Consider the following 23,330-nt stretch of genomic DNA (forward strand, 5'->3'; position numbering starts at 1 on the left):
AATTTACATGCTTAAATGGAAATGTGATAATATGGAACTATGTCTTAAAAAATAATGTTTTATTTGTCTTGTTAAAACTTATAAGTAATTTTTAGAAAGGAGGTTTTATGCCTTTATGTCTTATGCTTTGTTTGTCTTTAAAAAATCAATAAAACTTGTTTAAAAAAACAACTGAGATTTGCTCGATAAGAAATGTGCAAATTTATAGTTGAGTCTAATAATGAAACAATAATAATACAATATAACATAATATAATATTTATAGTTGATCTATGTAATATGAATGTATGTTTGGAAGGGAAGACTGTTGACATTGTGACATTGCACGAAAGAAATGTACCAACCGACGCACTGTATTTTGGAAGGTGGTTTTAGGTTGCTGTTTTATGTTTGTGTTTATTAGTGTTTGTCTTTAAAAAAAACTTTTACAAAAATTTTTCTATAGTCTTAATGAGCAAATATATAAAATAAAATGTTATTTCATCCAATCAAAAACTATGGAGCATTTTAGGAAGTTGGCAAATAGAGTTTTAACATAGTATTGCAGGGCTGGTGCATTGTGCAACAAGGTTACATAGTGAAATAAGATTGGGACTGGATTAGAGACTTCTGTCCTCACTGTGAGTTGTGTGTGTGTGTGTGTGTGTATGTGTGTGTGTGTGTGTGTGTGAGTGAGTGGGTTCACGAAGGGAGGCTCAGCCAATCTCATTGTATACATATTGTACTCTGACAATAAAGGTAATAATGATAATTTAAGATGGGTTGTAAGTTACCCAGACTTAGATACGATGGACAGCCAATAGATTTTACAAAAATATAATAATACAATAAAATAATAAAATAAAATAATAAATAATGAAGTGAAATGAAATTAAATAAACAAAATAAAGTAAATAAATGGGACAATATGGAAATGGAACTATGGGAAGTTTTACAGACTGAAACCTATCCAGTGTGATGAAATGAATTCTTAGGCAAATGTAATTTGTGAAAATTAGATAACATGAGATCTACAAGCAAAATGGAGCCTCATTTCATACTCCAGGGCCATTCTGAGAACAAATGCCCAAAATTGGTATCATGATTACCCACCAAATTTGTAGCTTCAGCCCTGTAATAAATGTAATATGATTTCCATGTTAATGTGAATAAAATAAAAGTGCAAGTAAGCATTAGGTTCTCCATTTTTAATTTGACTAGTTTTCCCCCCACTAGTGATGATTAATAGGTATCACCTACATAATGCCTCTAAGGTCTCCCTCCCAGTGGTTTCATTATTTTGATTAATGAAGATTTTACATTGATGATGTACATTCATTGAGATCATCAGTAATTAAATTGTTAGAAGGAAAAACCATATACCAGCCCAAGAAAAATCAAACGGCCAAGTATATGTCTCAGTCATAAGCAAGAGAATAAGCTCTTTATTCAGAACATTTAAAAACAAGGATGGAGGTAATTGTTTCATTTTATTCCATGCTATAACATTTCATCATCTTCTTTATTATTTGTAACACTTGCAAATAATTTTTCTATAAACATTTTAATGAATGAGTAAAAGTATCAAATGCCTACTAAAATTGATATTTAATTTGATACTTTATATATATTTAATACAAAACCATGTATCTCTCTAGCATTCCAGCATCAACAATATTGACATAAAAAACAAGACTGCTGTATTGGAGTTTATCCTTGTTGGGCTATCTACAACAACTGAAATGCAGTCCCTTCTCTTCTGGATATTCATTTTCATCTATGTGATGGCCCTAATTGCCAACTTTGTCCTCATTCTTACCATATACTCTTGTAGAAAACTCCACACCCCCATGTATTTCCTCATTGTCAATTTGTCTTTAGTGAATGTATTCTCCATTTCAGTTACAATACCTAAATTGCTACACAATCTTTTGACCGGAAGAAAGACCATCTCATTTTACGGATGCATTGCACAGGTCTATCTGTTTATCTGGGCTTTGGGAACAGAACTTCTTCTTCTCTCGTTCATGGCTTTTGATCGCTATGCTGCTATCTGTCACCCTTTGCAATACACTGTTATTATGAAGAAGGAAGTGTGTCTGGGCATAGCAAGTATTGTATGGATTTTTGGAATGGTCAATTCTGGAATCCATGCTGGACTTACATTAGAGCTCTCTTTTTGTAACTCCAATATTATCAATCACTTCTTCTGTGATATACCTCCTTTACTGCAACTCTCATGTTCAGATAAAAATCCAAATGAAATTATGGAATTTATTTCAGATGTGATATTTGGGATTTGCAGCTGTGGACTAACTTTCACATCCTATTTTTTTATATTAAAAAACATTTGCTCATTGCGTTCCACTGAAGGGAAAAAGAAAGCCTTCTCCACATGTTCTTCACACTTCATTGTAGTCAGTATTTTCTTTTCTTCAGTGATCTACACATATATCAGGCCCTCCTCAGTCTATGTTCTTGATCAGGACAAGCTAATTTCTCTTCTTTATTCAGTGGTAACACCAGTTGTTAATCCAATCATATATTCATTGAGAAATAAAGATTTTATAGAAGGATTGAAAGCACTTATAAGACGAATTAGGCTGTTCAGTTGAACCTATATTTTGGAACCCCAATCTGAAGCGGGGGGGGGGAAATCTAGCAGACAAAAAGTCAACACTTTGTATTAAACAGAACATTTTCCCCATTTGTTATTTGGGTCCTATAATTATATATCATAAATGTATATATAGATATTATGCATAATGGCTTTTTCCTTCTCTCTGTAGGTCATCAAAATTCTAAAATTTGTGCAGAGTTCTATGAAACAATGACACACACACACACACACACACACACACACATACACATACGTGTGTGTGTGTGTGTGTGTGTGTCTCCTAAGTTAGAAAATTGTTGGGAGCAGCAGATACACCATCCCAGAACTCTTTTGAGTTGTTCCCATATTGGAGCATTTTCACTGAATAATCTTGGTCTCAGTGGTAAATTATCTCACTCAGAACAGAGTCTTCACTCAGGTGCATATGCATATGAAAAGTTCCAATCAAGCTATACCCTTAGTAAATTTTATATCAATGTCTCAGTGATTAAGCATTAAGGCAAATCTTTCAGCATGTCAGCTAATATTGTGCATCTTTTTGCAAACATCTTGGGTTTCTGAATAATTTTAAATTTTTGCGTGTTGTGTCATAATGTAAGTCATAATGTAACAAATTTAAGTATACAAACATAAAAGGAAAAAAAACATACAAGACATCTGCTTTAGAAAATGGTCAAACATCACATGAAAATTTATCTTCACATCTCTTTTTATTCTCATATAATATTTCTAAACCATAAATGCATATGTACATAGGTAAGAATTTTTACCAAGCTTTTTGTACTATCTTCATTTATTTCAAAGATAGGAAACTTCCTTCAAGCTGGCAGGCCCAGACCTTAAGTTATATATCAGCAACACATGGACATCATGTGACTAAAAGTTGAGATTACTCAAATTCATATGCATATGCACCTGAGTGAAGACTCTGTTCTGAGTGAGACAATTTACCACTGAGACCAAGATTATTCAGTGAAAATGCTCCAATATGGGAACAACTCAAAAGAGTTCTGGGATGGTATATCTGCTGCTCCCAACAATTTTTTAACTTAGGAGATACAAGGGAGGAAATTCAGATAATAAATGTGGTAGTATTGCTATTACAATATACTAAATAATTGAATGGTTTATAGGTTGGATCAAGATCTGAAGAAAGACAAAGGTTAGCAAATTAATGAGTGGTAATTGATGAAAATTGGATTATTTTTTTGATTCTGGGCATTGTACAATACTTTAAAAAACAATAAATATATAAGAACATTAATTATAGAAAACAATAATTGTTAATAATGATATGGTTTTTTTTTCTCTTCTTTTAACTTGGCTTTATTTTAACTTCCTGATTTTATTTAATATTTCTTTCTCTTTTACTCTGCTGCATATAATATTAGTTTTCTCCAGAAAAGGAATAAGGCAAACAGGATGCATGATATATTGTATGGGTGCATTTTGAATTTTTCTTCAAAGCAGCTAATGGTTGTACAAAAAGATGTGCTTAGGCTCTCTCAATGAAATTTATCTTTTAAATTCACACTATTGTAATGAACGTTGCTTTCTAAGGATCTTAGAGGCAAATAAAAATAGTTTATCAGATAGTGATTTTCAAATTGAAGGTGTCAGTGGGTACTTCAAATATGAGAGAAGAACAAGGGATAGATAAGGATTTACAAAAAAAATGACCAAATCTTGACAGGTAAAGAAATGAAATTTATAACATGAATGTATAATTATCTATTGGAAATGGAACTAGAGGAAGAAATTGTCCAGGGACCTATGATTGCCTGGGTAAAAAATGTAGGCCATAATATAAATTTGGATGAGTGGGAAAAAAACTTGGACAGAGAACTGGAAGCTGACTTTGTCAACAGCATTTAAGGAAAATCAATACAAATGTTTTGCAGATGGCAGTTAGTGCTGGCAAGACTGGCAAAAATGTATCCAAATATGAAACTGGAATGCTGGAAGTGCAAACAAAAAAGGAACACTTTTCCATATGTAGTGGCAATGTTTAGAGACTAAAAACTATCAGAAGAACGTACAGAGATGGCTGTTTGAGATACAAAGTATAGATTGAATTTGGACCCAGAAACCTTTTTACTGGGTATGATCAAAGGAAATTTGAGTAAAGATAAGAGATACCTCATCGTACGCATCCTAACTGCAGCAAGAAGTATTTTTGCACAAAATTGGAAGAACGATATAATAGCATCAGAAGAGGCTTTAATTAAAAAATAATGGACTGTGCTGACCTAGACAAATTCACGATGGAACTAAGAGGCAAGGATGACCATGATTATTATGCGATATGGGATAGGTGGTATGAATGGGTGAAGAAGAAAGATAAAAATGATGTATAGTCACAAATGATAAATATGTATATACAATAACATATATAGTGTTAATAGAAATGAGAGTTTTGTATTGTTGATTTTAAAGAATAATTTTTTAAAAAAATATGAAAGATCTTCCTCCTAGGGCCAATGTGGCAACTAGCAAAAGGCTAAAGTTCCAGGGTTAAAAAACCTTATCTTTTGCATTTTCTCAGTAAAAGCAACTGAGCAATATTTCATAATGTTTAATACCGAATATTGAGGGAGAAGGAGAGGGAGGGGAAGAAGGGAAAAGGGAGAGGGAGAGGGGAGAGGGGGAAAGAGAGAAAGATTACAGAACCTGGGGCTACAATTATTAAACAGTACATATGTATTTAACCACCACTATTGGAAACCTGTCTAGTGTGACAGAGCAGAGATAGCAAAGCTGTAACTTTTGTTAGAGACATTAATCTCATTGATTTCTTCATCATACTGTAGTTGGCATGTTAGCTAGCTCTAATATAACATAAAGCAGATACCTATACATATATAAAGGAACTTTATGTGTAAGTTCCTACAGTAGAAAATCAATATTCAAAATGATGCTTTGAAATTGTTTGTTTGTTTGTTTGTTTGTTTAGATAACTTATATGGCTGCCCACTTATGGCAACTCCAAGTGACTAACAAAAACAAAATCCCAATTGAAAAACCAATACCCCCTTTCCTCCAAAATAACAATCAAGACAACCACTTGACAGGTTCCATTTTAGGCCCATTGACAAAGTCATGTCTTCAGGGCCTTTCAAAAGAGTGTCAAAGTGTGGGACAATCTCATTTCTGCAGAAATGATGTTGTACAGAGAAAGAGAGCCACTTGCAGAAGACCCTTCTTTTTGGTCCCACAGATAAACCCAGGGGTGGGATTCAAATTTTTTAACAACCTATTCTGTGGGCATGGCTAGGTTGGCATGGCTAGTTATTTTTTTGTAGCATCCCTCCCTGCAGTCCATTTTTGGGCCTCCTGGGCCTCAGGGAAGCCTCCTGTGGGGGGGTGTTTTTGCTTCCAGGAAGCTTCCCTGGAGGCCAGGAAGGCAAAAAATGAGAGTGCAGGGGGGGCTCAGGGAATCCACCTGGGCAAAGCAGTAAGACAGCAAGGGAGATCCCAGCACAGCTGATAATCGGAACAGCTCATTGTCAGGAGGGGAAAAATACCTTAAGGAGTGACTGGGCGGGCGAGAATGCAGTCAGTAATGTTCGGCAATAAGGACTGACTGGACAGGTGGAGAGGGGCAGGGGTAGCCAGGGGCATGATTTGCTGGTTCTCTGAACTGTGCAGAATCATAACAACTGGTTCTATAGAACCAGTCCATTCCAGTAGAATCTCACCCCTTGCTGAACCACCTTAAGAGAGGGAGCCCATATCCTGTCTTCTTATTCTCGGGTAGATATAACTGGGAAAAGACAGATAACCTGGTCCCAAGCTATGTAGGCCTTTAAAGGTTATAATCAACAACTTGAATTAGACCCATAAAGAAACTGACAGCCAATTCAGTTCTTGAAAGAATCTACACTTGCACAAAACCATCAGGCCACCATGTTTTGAACCAAACAAAACTTCTGATATTTTTCAAGGACATGGCAGTAGTGAATACTGGAGGTGACTAGGGCTTGGGTGACTGTGAGCAGGGGTTTTTAGTTTATTTTTCAGGAAAAAAATATAACAAAACTTGCTTCAAAATTAAATCATGTTCTCTGTCAACAAAAATATAACAGAAATTGGCTTCAAAGTTAAATCATGCTTTCTATCTATGAGACTAATTGGGGGAGTAGGAATACCTTATTTGTTCTGGGTTTATTCTGAAAAGTAAACAGGTTTTCTAAATAGCTGAAATGCTGCCTCATTCCAGAGAAACTAAGCTGAGTAACACTACTAGCATTTCTTTCTCTTCAAGATGTTAGAAAGTATCAGCAGTCAATGAACATAACATTAGAAAGAGTTTGATTCAAGTTAGTCATATGAAAAGTAGATTATTTCCATCTATAGGAATTGAGTTCTCTTTATTTTAATAATATAATGCATCCATGATTAAGTTGCTACAGAACTTCATCTACATTAAAGGAAAAAATCCACAACAAATTTGTCCAACAAAAATGATTAATTAATATAATTGCACCAGGAAATTCTGCAAAGACTGATTGGAACAATTATGATGAAGCCCCAGAGATCACACTCCCATTGGCATCCTGACATATAACATGAGCTTCCACTGATCACTGGCTTGATTTACAAACAAGGTTTGTAACAGCACAAAGCCAATCATCAAAGGCCATTATGATGTAGAAATGATTAGGAATTGAACCTTGCCAGATGCCAGTGTTGACATTAATTGTAAACTCACAAAGGGGAAAATGCTATAATATCAACAATGATAAATATGAAGGCAAGTATTTCATATGATTATTTTCCTTCATCCTAAGTACTTCCATAATTCATATGTGAAGTATCAAAGACTATTAAGACTTTTGCTATATGATGGTGGACAAAATTATTTCACTGGCAGCTAGATTTGGAATTAAAGTGAATTTAAATCATGAGAGTCAGTTTGGTGTGTTGGATAAGGTATCAAGCTAGAAACTGGGAGACCATGAGTTCTTATTCTGCTTTAGGCTCAAATCCAGTGTGTCACCTTGGGCCAGTCACCTTCTGTCAGCCCTAGGAAGGAGGCAATGGTAAAAGGAAGTTTCTGAAAAAAAAACCTACAAAAAAGACTTCAGGGACTTATCCAAGCAGTCTCCAAAAATCAGATGTGATTGAATAACAACAATGTAATTTAATTAGGGTGAGTCATTGGTAATCATTAACTTCATAAGTAACTGAAGTCCCACATATTATAGTTACCTATTTTACCACAATAGATCTATTTCCAGTCCATAACAATAAATATTGAGAACTTGCTAGAAATTTTCCTTTTCATGATAACTTGAGTCATTTTAAGAAGTTAACCATTTCCAAAATTGGAAATGCTTCAGTGCATGTTCTTCTTTCAGAACTTCATCTTGAATTGCCCTTTGAAGGTATGGAGACAACCTCTAAGTGACATGAAACAAAAAGAATATAGCTCCTTGTCTTTCCTTTTGGAAGCAAGGAGTCCCTTGCTTCATACAGGTGTCTGTTATCAGCAGTAGGAAACTGAAGAATCTATTTGAATCCTTGTACTTAGCTGGTAAGACTAGCACACAATTATATGCAAGACTATTTAGAACAAGGTATAAGAAGTCCATGGGAATTGAATTCTATATGGAAAAAAAATGTCCCTCTCCATTGTGAGAATTAAGAGCTACATTTCTCTTCTGGAAAACAGCAAAATATCCCAGTGCTTTACTCTCTACAAAATGAGCATTCATTTCTCATTACTTCATGTGAACATTTTTCAATATTGAAAGGTAGACGATGGGGGCAGGAGAGTTATGGAATGATGAATATCAATAAATATGGTCTATAAAGAGCATTTTGAAGGTACAATTGATCCAGAATGAAGTAGCACAGACAATTTTACAACCTCCTAGGGTGGGACATGTAATACCACTGTTATGCAAGTTCTCTGGTTGTTGATCTAATTCTGAGTGCAATTCAAGCTGTTGTTTATTACCTTTAATATATCTTTATGTCATGGGTCCAGAATATCTGTGCAACTATCTTTTCCCAATGAGATTGGCTCACCTCATGCGTGTTGACACTACTACAGATCCTATCAGCCAAAGAATTTCTGCTGGTGGAATCCAATAAAAGAGCTTTTCTACCATGGCTCCTGCCCTTTGGAATGTCTTGACCCAGGAGGTAAAATTTGCTCCCTCTTTTTTAGTCTTTCAAAATGTCCACATTAATATAATCCTTCATTTGTACTCAAAAAAGGCAATTGTATCTTCCAAATGTGATATATTGGTACAGGAAAAACGAAGCAAGAAAGTATACCCCTAAATTCCATCTCATAAGAAAGAGCTTCCTAATTATTCTTCTACCTGTAAGAATAAATAGGGATAAAGGCGATCATTTCACTTTATGTCATATGTTAATTTTTTCATCTTCCTTTTCTTTTAAGGTATCTGAACATTTTTGTAAAATAAATTTAAAAAGTAGAATTACAAAACATGAATGAACAATTCATATGATTCTATATAACACTACAGTTACATCTTTTCTTGCCTATACAAGAGAAAAAACAGAGGAGCTAGTTTAAAAAATTAGCACATTAATATGTAAATAGATTTTCAGTGCTAGAACAGCTAAAATGTTATGTTACAAATAGTAAGTGCTATTAGAAACCTCACATTATCACTAAAGCTTCTATTTATTTATTATTCCACATTCCTAAAATGTATTACAAACAATCTTTTTTAAAAAAAATCATTAAGAATTTAGTGGATTTCAGTTGATTACCACCAGTATTACCAGAACCATAAGGGTTCAAAAAGACCCAGGTTCATCAGTGTTGTAAACTAATCTGAGAGTGGTAGATTTTCCATATTTAAAAATAACCACATAAAATAATCAGATTTCAATTTTTGATGGGAAATTAAAAGAATAGAAAGGAACTAAAGAATCATTAGATAAATTATTGAATTGTGCAACTATGTTGATTATTATACTAAATCATGTGTCTCTTTAGGATAGCAGCTACAACAATATTGAAATAAAGAACAAGAGTGCCATATTGGAGTTGATCCTGGTTGGGCTTTCTACAACAACTGAAATTCAAACACCCCTCTTCTGGGTATTCATATTCATCTATGTTACAGCCCTCACTGCCAACTTCATTCTTATCCTTACCATATGTACTTTCAGGAAACTTCACACACCCATGTACTTCTTCATTGTCAATTTATCCTTAGTGAATGTAATCTCTATTTCAGTTACAACTCCTAAATTGCTCTATAGTCTTTGGACTGGAGGAAAGACTATCTCATTTTATGGATGTATTACCCAGGGCTATCTGTTTATATGGGCTTTGGGAACAGAACTTCTGCTTCTGTCCTTTATGGCTTTTGATCGCTATGCAGCTATCTGTCACCCTTTGCAATACACAATGATCATGAGGAAGGAGGTGTGTGCTTCCATGGTTATTGGAGTGTGGGTTGTAGGATTGGTAAATTCCTCTACACATTCTGGACTTATGTTGCAGTTGTCTTTTTGTAACTCCAATGTTATCAATCATTTCTTCTGTGATGTACCTCCATTGCTGCACCTCTCATGTTCAGATACAACTCTAAATGAGATTGTGTTATCTTCCTCAGATGTTATATTTGGGATTGGTTGTTGTGGGTTGACTCTAACATCATATTTTTTTATAATAAGAGCTATCTTCAGAATCCGTTCCACTGAAGGGAAAAAGAAAGCATTTTCTACCTGCTCCTCACATTTTATTGTAGTCAGTATTTTCTATTCCTCTGTCATCTATACTTACATCAGGCCCTCATCAGCCTACTCTCTAGACCAGGACAAGCTAATTGCTCTTCTTTATTCAGTGGTAACTCCTGTTGCTAATCCAATCATATATTCACTGAGAAACAAAGATGTTAAGGAAGGATTGAGAGTACTCACAAAGACAATTGGACTCCTCAATTGATTCAATACTGAGCTATATTCTAAAATGTAATTCTGGAAAAGCAGAATTTGTAATGAAAACATACTTTTTAATTAATTCTTTTTTATATAAAATTGTTAATAATTAGAATAATGGCTTCTTATCTTCTTTGTATAGTGGTTAAAAAAGGAGGAAGGAATATTAAGTATGCTTGAATCCTTAAGTTATTCATAAAAGTAGTCAAAGTAGATAAAAGCTAATAAATAGATACATAAAAACAAGAACTTTGATATTTGTATAAAAACCTATGTTGTTGTTATTCGTGAAATCATGTCCAACCCAATGGACAACATTCCTCCAGGCCTTCCTGTCCTCTGCCATCCTACACATGCACACATACACACACACACACACACACACACACGATAACAGTTTTTGTCCTACTTAGCTTTCTACTTACCGAAAAGAATCATCTTAACAGAATGTAAATTACTTGTTTGAAATTTTGTATTTCTCATTGATTTGAAATATGTATTATCTATGCAAAAAGGCTGATTCATAACACACACACACATTATTCCTTGCTATTTTTGCCAGAAGTTCTTTTATTTATTTGTTTTGAATTTAAATTTGTACCAAAATAAATCTGCCTTTTAGTGGTATTCCTTCCTTCCTTCCTTCCTTCCTTCCTTCCTTCCTTCCTTCCTTCCTTCCTTCCTTCCTTCCTTCCTTCCTTCCTTCCTTCCTTCCTTCACCTTAAATGGCACAGTAGTTAGAATGCAGTATCGCAGGCTAACTCTGCCCAAAGTCTGATGTTTAATCCTGACAAGGCTCAAGGTTGACTCAGCTTTACATATTTCTGAGCTCAGGAAAATGAGGATGCAGATTGTTGGGGACAATACACTGACATTGTAATTGCCCAAAGAGTGATGTAAAACATTATGGAGTGGTATCTAAGTCTAGTTGCTATTTCTATTAGTATTAAATCTCTTCAACACTTTTTTGCAGAAATATATAGTTATAGTGTGTGCTAATTTTAATGGGAGCAATGTATTTGTTTAATCAGTGACATCCTCGAAGTAAATAAACCTATTATGAAGCTATTGTCATCACCCCATGACCACTAGTAGATATGGTATGTTTAATCTACTACCATTAAGAAGGAAAAAAAACTTCTAGTGAATTCAGATCAAAACTAATTAAAGAGAACAATTAACAGAACCCTAAGTTTCATTGTAGTTTGTAAGTAAATCCTATTTTGTGCATTATAAAATTGATAAAGCTAGTATTTTTTATTTTCATTTTTATTTAATTATTTATTTATCTAATTTTTACTTAAATCAACATCTTAAATCCTTTTTTGCACACTGATTTTGTTGTTATTGTTGTCATCTTTTCTATAAGGTTTTATTTTTGTGGGGATTCTTTTAAAATCACTATTTTAAAGGAAGGAAAATCAGTAATGTTTTAATGCCAAGCCTGCTGTACTTATTCTAAATGTTAAAAATGTGTATATTTTAACCAGAAAATATACATGCATGCATATGCACATGCACACACACACACACACACACACGTGTATGTTTGCAAAGTTTAATTGATAACACCAATGTATATACCCAAATAATTTTTGAATCCTTAATAAAGTTTTATGTTCCTCCAGAAACCACTAAAAATAAGACAGCAACATACTTCAGTTTGCAAAATTTAACAGGCAAATTGGTATAAAATACAAGGAAAAATTACCAATGGCATCAGAAACAACATACAATCAAGAAAATTCATCCAACAGTGGCTCAGTTTCACTTTACCCCAAAGTCTGGGAGAATATTTAATAGCTTTCTGAATACGATCTATATAGGAGTCATCTTGATCTCTGTGGATAAATCATTCCATAAGGCAGCTGTCATAAGGGAGAAAACATGCTTTCTGTCACTGTTTAAGCAATGGGACCCAGAGCAGAAACAACCACAGAAGGATGTTCCCTTATATAGGGTCTATGCTATGAAGGACTTTATAGGTGATAAAAGCACCGTTGATCCAAATTCTGATAAATTTGATGACAGGTTTAAGGATTCTTGTGTTGAAATGACAGAAATAACATCCAAGCTTCAGAGTTGTGGAAACCTTGATAGAGAAACTACAAGCTTACAGTTGAACCACAGGATCATAACTACAGGATACATGCACAAACATTTTTTGTAACTTTTGTACCTTATTTCTAGTAAGCAATGTTCCTGTTACGTAACTATTTAAAACTATATATGTTTGCTTAGAATTGCATTTGGGATTCTTCCAGACTTATTAGTGGACCCATCTTTTTCCAGCACGAAATAAACCTGTGACTTAGAGAGAGAATCTGGATTCTGCCTTTTTGTTCATGCTGAGCACATCTGGTCTCTGATTAACAGCACCTTGAATTACACCAATTAGTAACTATTGAAACATTCAGAGGAATCATATGGACATCAGGAGATATGCCCAATACCGCCTGTAAAACTAAATTCTGGTCTTTAAGAATAGGCCAAAGTAATATGCAATGGATGGAAACTAATAAGGAGAGACCCAACCTAGAACTAACGAGAAATTTTCTTTTAGTTAGAAGAATTAATCAGTGGAATGACTTGATTACAGAAGTTGTGGATGCTTCAATACTTTTAATACTTTTAGGTTTTAATAAGAGATTGGACAGTCATTTGTCTGAAATGGCATAGGGTTTCTTGCTTGAGCAGGAGGTTGGACTAGAAGACCTCCAAAGTCCCTTCCACTTATTTTATTCTGTTCTGTTATCCCTAACTGAGGATTAATATTAATCTTGAATCTATTCCTTCACATCATGCTACCCAAACTCCACAAAAAAACTTATTTTTCTTATATGTACTCATTTCATGTATTCATAATTATGTATACACTTTTACTTATCTCGTAAACAATTGACAAATAAATAAAATAAAATAAAATAAAAATTATACTGTTATACTATAAGATCTCAACAGCAACACTTCTACCATAGTTATTGACAACCTCCCAAGACCATATTGAAACAAAGGTGGAAAAGATTTATGAACAATACCTGCTTCTCTATGACACTTTTGCATTTATTGGCATGCTAGTTAAAACTGAAAGACAATAAATCATTTTCACTTCCCTGTCTTGTTCTTGATCTATGCCATATCTCTCTTCTTAATCCCACCTATTTTAATATCTTAATAAATGTTTGTTGTGCAATGTCCTTATTCTAGGACATTATTATATGTAGGAATTTCTATGGAAATTTCCAAAAATTGATGTGCAAAATTATGGTTAGCTTTTGACCCCAGACCAGCCAGCTGAGGCTGTTGAGGTTCTGTCTCAATGCCTAGAAGGCTTGTAGATTTGGATGTCATGGACTCAATCATGCCAAATAGTTCTGGGTGTTTAAATCACCCAGATCTAGGAATATTTCATCTTTGACTTTTGTTGGCACACCACCTGGGGATCTTCCTGGATTTATAGCTCCTGCATAAAGAACGCATGTCAATCTTGGGTACAATTCCATTTGGTGCATCAGTTGGCTCTCTCTTATATTGTGGGATTGCCTTCTTTGTGTATTTTTGGGAGGCCGTATAGTTTGGGACATCTGGAAGATTTTTCTCTTGGTATGATCATCTGTTGGATCTCTTTGCTTATGTGGCTGGTTATAATTTTCTTCTTGGTTAATTTTTCCAGATATGTGGTTGGGTCTGTGTTTATGGGTTTGTATGTGGAGTCTTGAACAAAGACCAGAAAGCATGAATAGAAGAGATGATTCCACCAGACTGTCAATCATTTGGAAGCCTGCACTCACAAACAAAAAAAATCTCCACACCACTAGCCAGACTAGCACCTGGGCACAAACAGATCCCCCCTGATACCTCCAGCTCAAACACACCTCAACCAGGCACCCAGATGAAACCTAGCTTCCTAACAAATGATAGCCATCCATTTACCCAGAGCCAAGCTGCACTAAAGGCCTCCAATAAAAGAATACAATGTTGCCAGCCAATCAAGATACAAAAAGAGCCCCAAAACAGACAAAAGATATTAGAAACACCAATCAAGCAGAACACAGCAAACTCCAAGACAAATAAACACAGACCAAGACTCCCAACCAATCAGGATGAAGAAAAAACCATTCTGGCACAGCAATAGGCTGCCCCAAATTTAAATCTGAAACCACTATAAAAGTCTGACTCACAGATGAACACTATACAGAAGCCTGATGATGGCAGATGAGATTCTGCCGAAACGTTGCTACAACTTTAAAAGCACAACTACAATGACGGGGGAAAATACCCGAACAAAGCTGAATGCCATATATATATATATAATAATTGATAAATATATAAGTATATGTTAGTTTGACAATGTGAGAATTTATATAAACTGTGAGTAATGACTATGAAAGGATAGCACAAAAGATTTGTAACCAACTGACACACTGTATGTATATAAAATGGAAGATGGGTTTATGTTTTTATGTTTTGTCTGTATATGTTTGTCTTAAAAAATAATATATATATATATAATAATTTAAAAAGCAACTGTGTTCTCTTTGCTGATGATGTAAAGCTATTCAACACCACAGAAAATACTGCTACCCTCCAAAAAGACCTCGATTATATATCAGAATGGTCAATCAAATGGCAACTTCAAATCTCAACAAATAAATGCTCTGTCTTACATATTGGCAAAAAAATCAGATCATCCAAACTCTGATGTTTGTGATGATCCAAACTCTGTCAAGGACCTTGGAGTACTCATCTCTAATGTGCTAGAGCCCACTGTAACTACATAGCCAAAAAGGCATTAAGAATTGTTAACCTAATCTGGTAATATCACACTACTAACTAGAGCATACAAAATATTTGCTAAACCAATACTCAAATACAGCTCATCAGTCTGGAACCCACATTACATATCTGATATTAACACACTTGAGAAAGTCTAGAAATATTTCACAAGAAGTGTTCTCCACTCCTCTACTTGTTGCAGAATATCTTATGCCACCAGACTTGAAATTTTAGACCTAGACAACCTAGAACGACGTCTCCTTCGGTCCAATCTAAGTATAGTACTTAAAATTATATATTGCAATGTCCTACCTGTCAATGAATACTTCAACTTAACCATAACAATACAAGAGCACACAATAGATACAAACTCAAGGTTAATCGCACCAAACTTGATTGCAGGAAATACGACTTCAGCAACAGAGTGGTCCATGTCTGGAATACCCTATCTGACTCTGTGGTTTCTTCCCCAAACCACAAAAACTTTAACCTTAGACTGTCTACTATTGACCTCACCCCTTTCCTAAGAGGCCTGTAGGGGGCGTGCATAAGCGCACCAATGTGCCTACCTTCCCTGTCCTATTGTTTCTTTTTATTTTTCTTATATGTACCCATTTCATGTATTCATAACTATGTTTATACTTATACCTATTATATTGTAAGTGATTGACAAATCAAATAAATAAATAAAAATAAATAATGGGTATGTCTTGGTATGCCCAATTAACACCTTTACTTCAAAATCCTCACTGGTTGTCAATTGCTTCTGGGTGTCATTCAAAGTACCGGTTATTATATTTAAAGCCCTGTATGAGAAACAACCTGTGTTTCATAACATCTTCCTGGCTAACTTGACCTGAAAGTTTAGTCAAATGCTTTCTTATGTTAAACAATGCTCTCTTTTATTAGTGCTCTGTAGGTGCTTTACTGTAGCGCCTATCTTCTGGAACAATAATCCTCCAAAATCCAAGTGGCCTCTACTCTGCTCTTGTCTAGAAGAAGTTTCAAACTTGGGTCTTTACCCAGGCCTTTTTGGGAGGAAGATGGAGAGTCCTTGCTTCATCACCCTTGCCATCTTTTATCTTTTTTTAAACATGTTATTGATTTTATTGTTATTTATTTGATTGTTATGGGTTACCCAGAGCAATTGAGAATTAGGTGGCATACAGATTCAATTTATTGTTCTTGTTTTTGTTATTTATATTCTAAATATGAGGAATTTGTATAGAGGTTAGATATACAGTATCAATTATATTACCAACAAAATAAGAAAAGTATATTTATTCTAAAAACTAATTTATTTCATGGTTAGTTTAATTATGATGCTGTCCCAAAGGTCAGTTTCCCAGTGGCATTATCACTACATTAAAAAAAGTGCCTTCATGCCTTGACTAGTTATTACTTTGCTTCACAAAGTATATTCTTAAATAAATCAACTCAACTGTCAGCAGAAATTATGCTCCTTGAAAGAAATAAGATCTGATCATTTCCACATGCCAAAGGTGAAAATAATTCTGAACTTGAACAAGAGGGATATTTCAAGAAAAAGTCATCAACAATAGCAATGATGGCAAGTATTACCATTTTCCTTCATCGTAGCTATTTCTTCCATATATTTACCCCAATTTCATCAAATTAGGTAAAGGGTTCTATCGAATGTTTGTAGACCAAACTATTTCATTTGGATATAGATTTAGAGTACAGATATTGTACAGAAATTAGACTATTTGCAATTAGGTTCTATGTTTGGAACCATTAATTTGTAACTAAACAAAGTCCCACATATTGTAGTTGCCTACTTTTAGCATGAAAAATATGTTCCCAGTCCATTGCAATAAGTTTGGTGAATATTAATAATAGAATATATTAGGGTTGAAATGTGTAGCCCTTGGTATTTGAGAAATAAGGGGGCACTTTACTTTTCAGCAAATTCAAAGCAAAAGATCTGCACTAACTAGTTATCCTATAGTACAGTGTATAGTAATTCTGTAGTACAGTATGTGAGTCTATTTACTATAATATGTATGTGATTAGTGTGTGGTCTTTTAAGACATGTGATTAAGAAGGAAAGAAGGAGAAGAAAGGGGACAGAGGAACAAATGACTATGATCAACTGAAGTAGCTTTTGATTAGAACCAAACAATATTTCCTGACAAGGAAATTTTCTGTAAGTGAAAATAAAACTCATCAAAAAGATCCACTCAGTTGTCTATTTTACAATTTTAAAATGAAATAAGAAATAGAATTATAAATGAAACAAAGTTTTTAATCATTCTTATTATTCAACCTGGCACATAGAAGTCAGTTGAAATTGTTTTGTGGAGGATTCATCTCACATTTCACAATTGACAGAGAAACTTTCTCCTACTCTTCTGCTTGTTTGTTAGAATGGTATGTAAGCAGTAATTAGGTACTTTAAAACAGCCTTCTGTCATTTCTTCTGAAGAGGTAGGTTTTCTGAAAAGATTTCTGAACAACTAATCACATTGGCACTTTACATTCTTAACAGTTGAATTCTGAGGTACGTCAGAACAGGCTGACATGAACAATCCAGGATAATCTTTCGCACTTCAGATTTTCTTTTAAAAATGAATTTGAGTTCATTTTAATAAGGCTTAGCATTTCTTGAAGGGAAGATGGATATAATGATAATCAGGAAAACCTGGTGTCTATATGTTGAACAAAGAAGGAAAGTTTTTCCACATTTTATTGTAACTGAATTATAAACATATAACATCATTAGGTGTTAATTTTCTTGCTGAAAGGATTAAGAAAAGTTGTCAGATGTAGAAAAAAATCACAATATTATGCAAAAATACTGATATTTAATGTAAAACTACTTACCTCTCTAGAATACAAGCATCAACAGTATTGAAATAAAGAACAGGACAGCCATAATGGAGTTCATCCTGGTTGGTTTTTCAGCAACAACTTACATACAAATATTTCTCTTGTGCATGTTCATAACCATCTATGTTACAGCCCTAAGTGCCAACTTCATCCTCATCCTTACCATATGGACTTTCAGGAAACTCCACACACCTATGTATTTCTTCATTGTCAATTTGTCCTTAGTGAATGTATTCTCTATTTCAATTACAATACCTAACTTGCTCCAGAGTCTTTTGACTGGAAAGAAGACCATCTCATTTCATGGTTGCCTTACTCAGGCCTTTATGTTTATATGGGCTGTAGGGACAGAACTTCTGCATCTCTCCTTTATGGCTTTTGACCGCTATGCTGCTATCTGTCACCCTTTGCAGTATCCCATGATCATGAGGAAGGAAGTTTGTGCTTGTATAGCTATTGGAGTGTGGGTGGTAGGATTGGTTAATACTTCAACTCATTTTGGACTGTTGAACCAGCTATCTTTTTGTAACTACAATGTTATCAATCATTTCTTTTGTGACCTTCCCCCTTTATTGCACCTCTCATGCTCAGATCCAACTCTAAATGTATTTGTCTTATCTGCCTCCGATTGGATATTAGGAGTTGGTTGTTGTGGGTTTACTTTAACATCATATTTTTTTATAATAAGAACAATTTGCGGAATCCATTCTACTGAAGGGAAGAAGAAAGCATTCTCCACTTGTTCCTCACATTTTATAATAGTCAGTATTTTTTACTCCTCTGTAATTTATACTTATATCAGGCCCTCATCAGCCTATTCTCCAGAACAAGATAAGATTGTTGCTCTCCTTTACTCAGTGGTAACCCCTCTTGCTAATCCAGTCATATATTCACTGAGAAACAAGGATTTTAAAGAAGGATTGAAAGCACTTATAGGGAGAATCCGGCTGCTCAGTAGGCTTCAATATTGAGAATCAGTCTGAAAAAAGAAAAGAAAAATGTTAACAAAACCACTTAACAGAAGCCAACACATTGTAAATAAATAGAATAGTTTTTCATTTTATATATTTGTATCTCTAAATTCTATTCAGATTCTTCTGTTGTACATGTATAATGACTGTATTTAATTCTCTATATGTGAATTTAATAATTCTGAAACTTACACAGAAAGTAAATATTTGGAAATGCTTATAGATGCTTAATATTTTTCTCTTTGTAGTACTATGAAATATAGAGCTCTGTATATTATTTAACTCAAAAAAAGGATCCTCACTCGTACAGTCACTTATGCCTATGATTTTCCTACTTACTTTTGTAGCAAAGGTGCCATGCTTACCACAAAGTATCATCTGAGTTGGAGTAGCAGGTTTCAGAATGCATATTTTGTGTTACGTGTTTCAGTATTAATGAACACTGAGTAGGGTTCTTATATTTATTGTGTTCAAAAACATAAACAAACACTTCTTTTTAAACTGTTTTTTTTTTGCTTTCATGTTTTAAAATTCTATTTTGTATTTAAGTAGCATACAATATATGTTACCAGATCATACAAGAAAATTTAACTTATGAAAAATAAAAGTGTTTCATTGAATTATATTTATTTATCTGAATTGAATAATACATTTTTATTCAGAATGTTTCAATGAAACTTGGTGACAAAATATATCAATATCAATCTTTGTTCTGGATGCTCCAACACTGAAAGTTTTGAATGGTTTTTATAACCATTTGTCTGAAATATTTAATAATTTATTTATTTGTCAAGCAAGTATTAGATAACAGGTATATGTCTAAGCATGGTTATGAATATATGAAATAAAAAAAATAAAAAAGAAACAATAGGACAGGGACGGTAGGCACGTTGATGCACTTATGCACGCCCCCTACAGACCTCTTAGGAAAGGGGTGAGGTCAATAGTAGACAGTCTAAAGTTAAAGTTTGGGGTTTGGGGAAGAAACCACAGAGTCAGGTAGATTATTCCAGACATTGACCACTGAAGGCAGCATAGTTCTAGGTTGTCAAAGTCTAAAATTTCAAGTCTGATGGCATAAGGTATTCTGCTACAAGTAGAGGAGTAGAGAACTCTTCTCATGAAATATTTCTGGACTTTCTCGACTGTATTAATATCCGTTATGTAATGTGGATTCTAGACTGATGAGCTGTATTCAAGTATTGGTCTAACAAATGTATTGTATGCTCTAGATAGTAGTGTGAAATTACCTTATCTAGAAAAAGCTACGTAGGATTAGGTTAACAACTCTTAATGCCTTTTTGACTATGTAGTTACAGTGGGCTCTAGTACTTAGATCATTAGAGATGAGTAATCCAAGGTCCTTGACATAGTTGGGGTCATCAACAGGGTCTTGATTATTCAGCTGGTATTTTATTTTCTGTTTGTTTGTTTTTTTGCCAATATGTAAGACAGAGAATTTATTTGTTTGTTGAAATTTGAAGTTGCTATTTGTTTGACCATTCTGACATATAGTTGAGGTCATTTTGAAGGATAGCAGTATTGTCAGTGGTGCTGAATAGATTTACATCATCTGCGAAGAGAACACAGTTGCTCTTAATATGATCAAAGAGGTAATTTATGTAAAGTATAAAGAGAGTTGGTCCTAGAATGCTGCCTTGGGGGACACCACTGTTGACAGGTACAGGATTTCATAGGGTGTTCCCTATTTTGACCATTTGTTGCCTGTTTGACAATACACAGGGTTTCTTGCTGAGAGGTGCTGGACTAGAAGACCTCTAAGATCCCCTTCTATCATTCTGTTACATTAGGTATATAGTATTATGATCTTTTAATAAAGGACTAGAACATCATAAAGATCAAAATATATGCCCATCTTGATAGATAGATAGGTACAGTAGATAGATAGATAGTTAGATAGATAGATAGATAGATAGATAGATAGATAGATAGATAGATAGATAGATAGATAGATAGATAGATGTGAATGTGTGTATTACACTTATACATCCATCTATCCATCCCTAACATCTTATCATATTTTTATGTCTGCCTGTCTGTCTCTCTATTGGTTCCAAGAAGTGAAGAGGTTTCTCTTCTTCTTTTTCCTACCTGTACTTTCCATAGTATTATGAGGAAGCTGTTTAATCCACATACAACCTATTCTTCACATACTATCTTCTGCCTTTTCAGTCGCACTGGTTTTGTAGACTTTTGATACTGACAAGTCCTTGTTCAAAGATGTTGGAAAATTTCACAACTGGCAAAACAAAACCAAATATTTGCAAAGTGACATGTGTTTTATAAATAATATTCTTCTCCATCACCATCTCAGATGAAGGTTACTTAAAGGCCTACTTAGAGTGTCACCCATGCTTTTCTTAGCTTGTTGCAATATTTAGTAGTAGCACTATTTTAAATAATGACAAATTAGCAATCTCTTTTACACATTGTGTCCAGTATCCATAAGTGCAACCAAAGTTGGATTTTACAAGTACTCCTCAACTTACCACGGTTTATTTAGTGACCGTTTGAAGTTAAACCGGCACTGAAAAAAGTGACTTATGACTGTTTTTACATTTACTATCATTGCAGCATCTCCATAATCATGTGATCAAAATTCAAATGCTTGGCAACTGACTCATATTTAAGATGGTTGCAGTGTCCTAGGGTCATGTGATCACTTTTTGCAGCCTTCTGGCAAAAAAAGTCAATGGAGAAGTCCGATTCACTTACCAATTGTTTTACTAATATTAACAACTGTGGTGATTCATTTAATAATTATAGCAAAAAAAAAAGTCATAAAATTGGGGCAAAACTCACTTAACAATATCTCACTTAAAAAGTTTGGCCTCAATTTGGCCTCAATTGTGGTCAAAAGTCGAGGACTACCTGTATTCCAAGCATGTTTGTGCTATTTTACTAAAGACAGAATCTCTAAAAGATGTCTTGCAAGACAGCTTCAACACTTGTATTCCCATCACACTAAGTTTAGCAATAATGTTGATGCAGGTGGTGGTGGTAATAGTAATGATAATGCAATCTTACAGTTAGGATGCCTAAGGTATTGAAGGTGGGATTAGATGTCAGAAGAGAATAAAATTCTTGAAGAAATGGGAAAAAATAGTTCTAATATATAATAGGTATACCTTGAAACCACAATAGATTTATACACTGAGCAGTGTATAAATTAGTCAAAATAGTAAAACATAGAATTAAATAAACAGCTAAATACACTGTAATATATTAACTCAAAAGAATAAGCATAAGCATAATAGAAACAGTGACACCAACTGAAAAAAACATACAATTTTTTTTAATATGCCCAAGACAATGCAGAAACATTTACCTGGTGGCTAAAGCTTGTTTAATAGAGGTACTGCATTCTCTGCATAAAATAAAACATTATATACCCATTCAATATTGAAAGACACTTTCAGGTTCTTATGAGAAAGACAAAATCTTTGATAGTAGAATTTCTATGGAGTTTCTCAGTCATGGTTATTGCAAAGGTACTTTTTTCAAAAGGCAAGTGGACTCTGTTTTTCCTTAAAGATATTTTGGTTCTTGGATGAGAAGTGAAGTCTATAAGGAAAAATAAAACCTAGTTGCCTCTTGAAAAAGCATCTTTGGTTCTTTAATAACAGATTTTAAGTCACAACTTCATCCAAAATGGTTTAAGTATAATCTCACTAAGAACTGTTTGGTTTAATTAAGCTTGCTCAAAATTTGATAATGCCAACAACAACAACAACAACAACAATAATAACAATAAACAGCAACATCTCCTTATTTCAGGTCTTTGGGAAAAACTTGGAAAGTGAATTAAAATGCCAAATCCAATCTAAACACCTGGCTAACTATTCAAAATTATCTTTTCACTGGAATCTTAATACAAAGAACTTCTGTATTTAGAATGCTTTACCTGGTAAACCTGTGCTAGCTAAGTTTCTTAACTTTTCCTTTCTCCCATTATCTTCTGCTGCAATAATTTCCATGGATCTCTTTTTCTGTGTCTATGAGTTATTCTCAAAATTTCAAGTATGATCATCAGTCCCAAAATGTTTAGGGTCACTGTTATAATGTATATTGAAACCACTAACAATATATGGCAACAATATCATTAACTTGCTCTTCTTGTATTTAAGCCTCAATTTATGAGCAGTCATTTAGTGACCATTTGAATAAGAAATTCTCCCAAAGGTA

General features: G+C 34.1%; 3 protein-coding genes across 3 annotated transcripts; all 3 read left to right on the forward strand.

Moving 5' to 3' along the window:
• The first annotated feature begins 1,448 nt into the window (after nt 1-1,448).
• LOC113451066 (olfactory receptor 13G1-like) lies at nt 1,449-2,593 on the forward strand. Its single transcript, XM_026722431.1, has 2 exons — nt 1,449-1,454; nt 1,637-2,593. The coding sequence occupies exons 1-2, from the start codon at nt 1,449-1,451 to the stop codon at nt 2,591-2,593; spliced, it is 963 nt and encodes a 320-aa protein (XP_026578216.1).
• A 2,269-nt stretch (nt 2,594-4,862) lies between these two features.
• LOC113451068 (olfactory receptor 13G1-like) lies at nt 4,863-10,534 on the forward strand. The gene is made up of 2 exons (XM_087915964.1): nt 4,863-4,949; nt 9,578-10,534. The coding sequence occupies exons 1-2, from the start codon at nt 4,863-4,865 to the stop codon at nt 10,532-10,534; spliced, it is 1,044 nt and encodes a 347-aa protein (XP_087772090.1).
• A 6,262-nt stretch (nt 10,535-16,796) lies between these two features.
• Nucleotides 16,797-19,124, forward strand: LOC113451069 (olfactory receptor 5F1-like). Its single transcript, XM_026722433.1, has 2 exons — nt 16,797-16,805; nt 18,156-19,124. Exons 1-2 carry the CDS (start codon nt 16,797-16,799, stop codon nt 19,122-19,124), a joined length of 978 nt encoding a protein of 325 aa, XP_026578218.1.
• The last annotated feature ends 4,206 nt before the right edge of the window (nt 19,125-23,330 follow it).

This window comes from Pseudonaja textilis, chromosome Z, assembly GCF_049901715.1.
Source record: "Pseudonaja textilis isolate UNSWEBS1 chromosome Z, rPseTex1.2, whole genome shotgun sequence".
Taxonomy (NCBI): Eukaryota; Metazoa; Chordata; class Lepidosauria; order Squamata; family Elapidae; genus Pseudonaja; species Pseudonaja textilis.